At 38.8% G+C, this 7,228-nt stretch overlaps 1 protein-coding gene across 1 annotated transcript; it reads left to right on the plus strand.

Moving 5' to 3' along the window:
* Positions 1–5,860: 5,860 nt before the first annotated feature.
* LOC134637872 (myelin-associated glycoprotein-like) lies at positions 5,861–6,829 on the plus strand. The gene is made up of 3 exons (XM_063488416.1): positions 5,861–5,906; positions 6,020–6,427; positions 6,528–6,829. The coding sequence occupies exons 1-3, from the start codon at positions 5,861–5,863 to the stop codon at positions 6,827–6,829; spliced, it is 756 nt and encodes a 251-aa protein (XP_063344486.1).
* Positions 6,830–7,228: the final 399 nt, after the last annotated feature.

Genomic DNA, 7,228 nt, shown 5'->3' on the forward strand with positions numbered 1-7,228 from the left:
TCACATATCCAGCTCATTTTCTTCCTAAAGTGTAACTCGCTGATGCATCACCACAGATCATCTTTAAGAGTTGTAACCCCCCTGTGTAATATTATAAAATAGGGGCTGCCAAACAAAATCTTGCACAGGGCCTCAAAAAAGTTAGAAACGGCCCTGTCCCATTTCCAGTGAAGGATTTTTTTGTATCCGCCATCTTATCCTGGTCATGTTTTTGTATGTTAGTAAGACGGCTGTGCTTCTTTCTAGTATTCCAGTGAAGTGGGTGGTTCCAGCTGGAAGGATTGAAAATCCTCCTGAAAGAGTCAGAGATGATGTCAGAGATTTGCAGAGACAAACAACTGAGTAGAAGCAGGTAAAACAGTACTGTAATGACAATAGAATAGATAAGAGTATGAACTGTGGGACGGAATCTTTGTGTTTAAGTTTTGTGCTTAGGGTTGAAAGTGACCACCTCGATCATGAGCAGTAGCGGTCTGTCGTGATGAAGCGAGAGTTGAGCCGAAAGGCGACACTTTGAGTCTACATGTTAACCATGCTCGGCCTGAGGCAGGGCTGGACTGGTAATCTGGTAAACCGGGCATTTTCCCGGTGGACAGACGCACTTTGGGGCTGATGGACCGGCCATGAAGCACTGGCAGCAGCCCGTTCTTTCATTTTCACAAATCAATTTCTCACGCAGCTTGTAGAAAAAAAGTTTAGTTTGGAAGAAGGTGGAGAGAAAGGTTTAGGGAATTTTTCACGTCACTGCGAGCCGATTTAAGGCTAAACAGTAACACATGATACGCAGTCCTGTTTGTTTATTAATCACCAGGGGATGTCGCAAAAAAGAGATCAAAAAGGCAAAACTGTGTGCCGTACCCAGGGGTTAAAGTCGGTTTTGTTTGTTTGTTTTCAGTATTGTTGAAGTTCATTCTTTTCGGGACTCGCACAGCAATAAGCATTTCACTGCATGTCGGACTGTGTATTATTGTGAATGTCACAAATAAAATTTGAATTTGAGCTAGAGCTACAAAAGAGTAGCGAGCATAAAGGGATGTTAAAGGATGTTTAAGTTGCAGGTAATTTCAAGTGCAACAAACATCAGCAAACACACAAACTGTGTGTGTGCTAGCGTCCCTGGGTCGTTTCCACAGTGTTTGTTGTTAATAGCGTTTTGAGTCTTGTTTGTTCATTATTATGTTGTTTGTGTTATGTTTACTAGTTCTGCTTGCTTGTGCTTTTAGTTTATTAATAGGTTGTCTTTGTTGTTAATTGGTCCTGTCCATGTCTTTGTTTTGTCTCTGTTTCCTTAAAGGTAAGGACTGCTCGGTGGGATTTGATAAACTGGAAATTTAAAGCTTGCATGTAAGTCCTCATGTTTTTAAATCAGATATCAGGTCTGTAGAATTTTTTTTTTTAACTATGTACAGCACTTTGGTCAACCTGTGTTGTTTTTAAATGTGCTTATAAATAAACTGATTGATAGATTGAATGACATTATGTTTTTTATATTGTGAAACCTGCTGCAAAACAAACTGAGGTAGACTAACTGTGTTATTTAAAGGTCCAATGAATATACTCTACAGGTAATGCAGGATAAACAGGTAGGGCTGCCACGATTAGTCAACTAGTCACGATTACGTCGACTATCAAAATCTTCGACGACTAATTTAATAGTCGACACGTCGTTTGAAGCTTTGTAAGATCCTGAAAGATGCAGGAATAAGTAGTAGGATTTAAGAGAGTAATACCGGACTGAAACAGAAGATGGCAGCAATGCATGTACAAGGATGCCAGCTGCCATTAAACCCCGAAGAAGAAGAAGCAGTCTCCTGTATCGTAGCTGTGTCCAAATCCAGGGGCCGCATCCTTCGGAGCCCGCATTTATAGGCCGATTATGTGACAGCAACGCAACGAAGGCTGTCCCAATTCATAGACTCCTCCAAATGCAGCTGACAAATGTGTCCTTCATTTCCCCAGATTTGAAGGATGGGTCATGTGTATCCTTCATGGCCCAGCCTATCCCAGAATTCATAGTGCGGCCCAGCCAACTCCAGTTTCCAACAATGGCGGCAGCTACCTGGTTTTAATATTACTCTTTCTGGGTCACAAAATAAACTTTTAAGATATTTCCAGGCAAGAATGTAGCTGTGTAAACTTCAAATATCTGCTCGATTTATCAAGACATCACATATTTGCAAAAGTGCTCCAACGTTTTCAGAGACGAGGGTCACTAGCAAGGGCGTAGATTTGGCATGGACGGAAGGGACATGTCCCCACCAATATCCAGCGATTATTGAAATGTCCCCACCAATAATTTAATCTCTGCGAGTAAAGAAAAACAAACCAGATAGAAAGGAAAAAACGATCTGTCAACGTCTCATTCACCCAGCGGTGCAGAAAGAGTTAAATTACGTTCTCTCCTACGTCATGTGACAAATATGGTTAATGTGATTGGCTGTGCCTTTCAGGGAGCTCTGTTTAGTTTTAGCAGCGGCAAGCCTGCGCTGCGAGGAGGAGAGGAGAATGGCAGCAAAAAGGAAGAACCTGGATATAAGAAAGTATTTTTCAAAGAAACCTGTAAGTCGCTTAAAGTCAAGTTCACTCATAAAATGTGTCACAATAACGTTACAGGCTATGCTAGACTTTGGTCCACATCAGTCTAAAATTGTATGTAACCATGAATAACGTGTTTTGGAAACTAACTGCACAACAGGCAGCACTATTAGTTATCTCAGTCTCAGAGTAGCATTTCTAATTTTGATTGAAACTGTCAGAGAAAACGGAGCCTCGAGCAAGCCAGGGTATTATTTTACAGAGGCTGTTAGAATTATATGTCTAACGTTAAAAGTTGGTGACACAATAATTTCATCCTAATGGTACTGACATATTCATAGGGTTCATTTTTGAGACAAAATATCACGAGGTAGTCATGATTTTGCAAATATTCCACCTTGTAGTGCAGTTTGCACAAATTGTTTTAAAAATGCACTCACCCTACAAACATTACTGATGAGTCAAGATCTGCACAAAGTGACAGAAACACTGAAGCAGCTACACATTTTATTCTTATTGTCATGTATGTCCTATTTGTCAGGTGACAGAAGAACCAACACAGAGCTCAGAGAGTAACGGTGATACAAGATCACAGGTGAAATTGGATGATGACCTGGTGGTTCATGACTATTTGAAGCACATGTGTGACTGCATGTATTTGGAATGTCTCACTGTTATTCATCAGGTGACAGAGGCAGCTCTGCCATGTTGTAGCTCGGACAGAGGTGAAGAGGCGAGGTCACAGGTGACTGACTGATGATTTGGTGCTATAGATTAACTAGTATTTATTATCATGACAATTGTTAGGCTGCTGATGTAAATTGATTCATTAGTGTATGTTTGACAAAGAATCTGAATTGACATGTCTCACTTTTTATATGGCACGAATCAGTGTGTTATTTTATCAGGTGGCAATATGTTCTAGTGCAGTCAGAGGGGAAGAGCCAGGGCCAAAAGTGAGGCACATCAAGCACATAATAATTTTAATCTGAGGATAAAACGCATGTACTGAGGCTGAAAGAAGCTTCAGTGCTCTCAGAAGACTAAAAACATGGCTAAGGTCAACAATGACTCAAATGAGATTAAACAATGCTGCTGTATGTCCACCAGGAGACACTGGACAGTATAGGTGTAAAACCAATATGCCAGCAGTTTATCTCGGTTAACGAGAGGAGAAGGCATGTGTTTGGCTCCTTCACATAGTGGACGTTGAGTTGTTGTGTGGGACACCAGTAGTCCATGTCTGTTGCTGTAACAGTAGTTCATGTTTAGAATAAAACATCCCAGCTCACCGATTTGATAGTGTGCCTAAAATGTTGCATAATTTTGCTGAGAGATCTTTTACTTTGTGGGAATCTTAGATGAGTAGTTTTATGGACAAAAACCACGAGGTCATTCAGTGTTCCCTCAGTGCTAATGTATAAGAGATGTTGGTGTACTATAACTGAAGTAATGTTGTTAAGTCCTTAAAGTCATATTATTATTATTGTCATGACTGTATTTGAAGCTATTTTTATTTTTGTATGATACCTGATTTATATGGAATATGGCTGAAGTAAACTAAAGTCTAAAATACTTAGTCATTTGTTTAATAGTAATTTAACATTATATAATTCACATATAAAACTATGAATTGTAATTTTAAATGGTTTAAAAGCATGTAGAATAGCATATGTAGGCAAATATATTCTCCTTTTTATCAAGAATCAAAGACAAAAAGGGAAAAAAAAGAAACAGGGCAGGGTTCGGCGGTTGAATCATCCGTCCCCACCAATACCAAAACCAAATCTACGCCCTTGGTCACTAGAGCCAATGAGAACAGCAAACTCCCGGCACATCGTTTTCAGACCCCCCCCCCCCCAACGGGCTTTCACTACTCGGTTTAAACATGATATATAAGTCACTTAGCTAACTTGTTATTGTTAAATGTTATTGTTTGGTTTTTTTCAGTGTTTGATTTGTTCCTGAATAAATCGGTTTGGCTGAGATTAAAGTTACTGTTTTCACACACCTGAATAAACAGAAAACTGATTAAACAGAAATGTGAGATGGTAGAATATACTCCGGTGTCCTGTTATATTTTAGATAGCAAGAGGCAGACGGCTAAGTTTATTAAACTCCACCGAGACAATCTGCAAATTCCATTAAAAGTTTAATAAGCTATAATGTTGTCTTTATTTTTAGTTAGCACATACCTTAAACACTTCAAGCTGTAATCTAATGATAGTTATATAAGAGCAGATGCATGCTGGTGCAATAAGCTGTACCTTTTACGTCCAATGGATGCTGATCTGATTAGTCGACTAATCGCAAAAATAATCAGTGACTAGTCGACTATCAAAATAATCGTTTGTGGCAGCCCTAGTTAGTATACTTTACTGTGGTGGATTTAAAGTAAAAAACAAACAAACAAAATAAAAAAACAGTGTGTGACTGGTGCACAGTGCCCATCTAGTATAAAAAGTATACTGTCAGTGTGGAAAATGGAAATTCAGGACACCTCAAGAAGCATCGGCTTACATCTTGAATTCAGGCATATAAATCGACAAAGAGCAGCAGGTCAGCTGATCACAGCCCGTACATTATGAAAATCTACTGGAGCACTCAAAAGAAATTATTGTGAATTGTACTGAAGAACTATTGCTGAGGAATACTTAGAGATTTCAAGAAAGCTTGCCTAAGGGAGTTCAGGCTGTGTTCGAGAATAAAGATGGTCATACCAAATATTGATGTTAAATTTGTTGCAATTGTAAAACTCTGTTTTTGCTTTACGTATTGTATTTCTAGTTTTGTTTGTATATTTCAATAAACCACTATTTATTTCCCATTTTCCCAGCAACATATAATGAAATGAACGGTGGCCCAACACTTATGCACAGTATTGTAGCCTATGTAATTTACCAAGAAATTCACAACACTGAATGATGTCAAAGTATTGACAGTACTTCTGGCATGAGCTTCTCTCTATATTTTTTTTAAGTCACTGTAATGAATCCTGAGATAGTGATTGGGGAATTTAGGAACCCCTGATACTTTCTTATGATGGCAAAGACATTAAAGGTAGAAATACAGGGAACCTGGGAAGTGAGAGATTTGCTGCTTTCAGAGACAAATAGTGCAGGCAAAATATAAACAGCAATATAATAGTACATGTGAGAATGTTAATTATGCCTGTGTTTAATATAAATGTATTTTAAAAGTTTTCTAATTTCTAAAACTGTGTTGCAATTTCCATGTACTGAAGTGATTTGGGTGCATTTATTTATTTATTTGTATTTTTCTTCATGGAAAAATCCTGCATGGTTTTACAGGAACCCTGAGTAGCATGGACAACGAAGCAAAGTTTATGATAACTTGTCTGCTTTTTGCAGGTAACATAATGAGCCACCTCTTTATGTAAAATTGTTTTACAAACTCTGTATACCTTTATTAGAAATATCAGCGAGGTCATTATTTCAGTGGTATTCCCTTAATTCTCTTTCAGTCATCTGTAGCTCTGCGTCCAGTGATGAATGGAAGGCCAATGTTGTAAAAAGCATTGAAGCTCTGGTTACATCCTGTGTTGTGGTACCATGTTCATTCTCCCATACTGGAGGAAACCTGCCCACGTCCAGTATGAGAGGAATATGGCACGATAAAGATAAAACACCAGATACTAAAGCAAACAACATCTTTCATAGTGATGCTACACTGATTAAGGACAACTTTAAGGGCCGAACAAAGATGTTGGGAGACCTGGGCCAGAACAACTGCACTTTGGAAATAAATGATGTTAGAGATCATGACAATGGCCCTTTCTGTTTTAGGGTTGAACTAGTGCGAACAAAAGGCAATGACCCCACCAAGGACAAGTTCTCCTTTGTTGAAGACTGCGTCGAGTTGAACATGCTCAGTATGCCACCAACTTTCCACCTTCCAATTCCAAACATCTATACCAGTTTTCTATTAAATCACTTTGCCTCTTACTTTATGTCTGCCTTTTTCATCTTCAGCTGACCCTGCAGAGCCTACATTGATTCAGCCAATGACAGCCACTCGAGGAGAGCCCTACACTGTCATCTGTTCAGTCATGCACACCTGTCCAACCCATGTACCTACACTTACATGGAACTGGAAGACAGAAAGGATCATTGTGTACCATAGACTAATTCGTTCTGGCAACTGGGAGACACAGTCCATCCTGACATTTATTCCTGAGGAGAAGGATGACAACAGAGAGCTGACATGCACAGCTGATTTTAATGGAGGGCTGAAATCATCTGGAACTTTCACACTCGGTGTAAAACGTGAGTAGTTTACTTCCAAATTGATGTTTCACCTTAACTTTGCATGGTTAAGAAATTGTTAACATCACTATTACAAGTATGTTTAGATAACTGAATGCATTCTGGATGTTGAGGTTGTCTGTATTGTAAAGAAGCAAAGCAAAAAAATACAAGTGAGTCATTTTATAGAGAATCAAGCTTTCTGTTAACAAGGAGGAGACATTTTTCCTCTCATCAGTTCTACAGTACACTTCTTGATATATGTTTTTTTTGTTCTGTTTAAGGAACCGTATTGCAGAGCTTCAAAATCAAGAAGGAACGTAAGTAGAAAAATATTTTGGATCATATGCAGTTGGTTTCTGAGCCTGTCATCATATATGATAACAATATAATGATTGTTTTTATTTATCACAGCATGTGGAACAGGC

The sequence above is a fragment of the Pelmatolapia mariae genome, linkage group LG10_11 (assembly GCF_036321145.2).
Source record: "Pelmatolapia mariae isolate MD_Pm_ZW linkage group LG10_11, Pm_UMD_F_2, whole genome shotgun sequence".
NCBI classification, from domain to species: domain Eukaryota; kingdom Metazoa; phylum Chordata; class Actinopteri; order Cichliformes; family Cichlidae; genus Pelmatolapia; species Pelmatolapia mariae.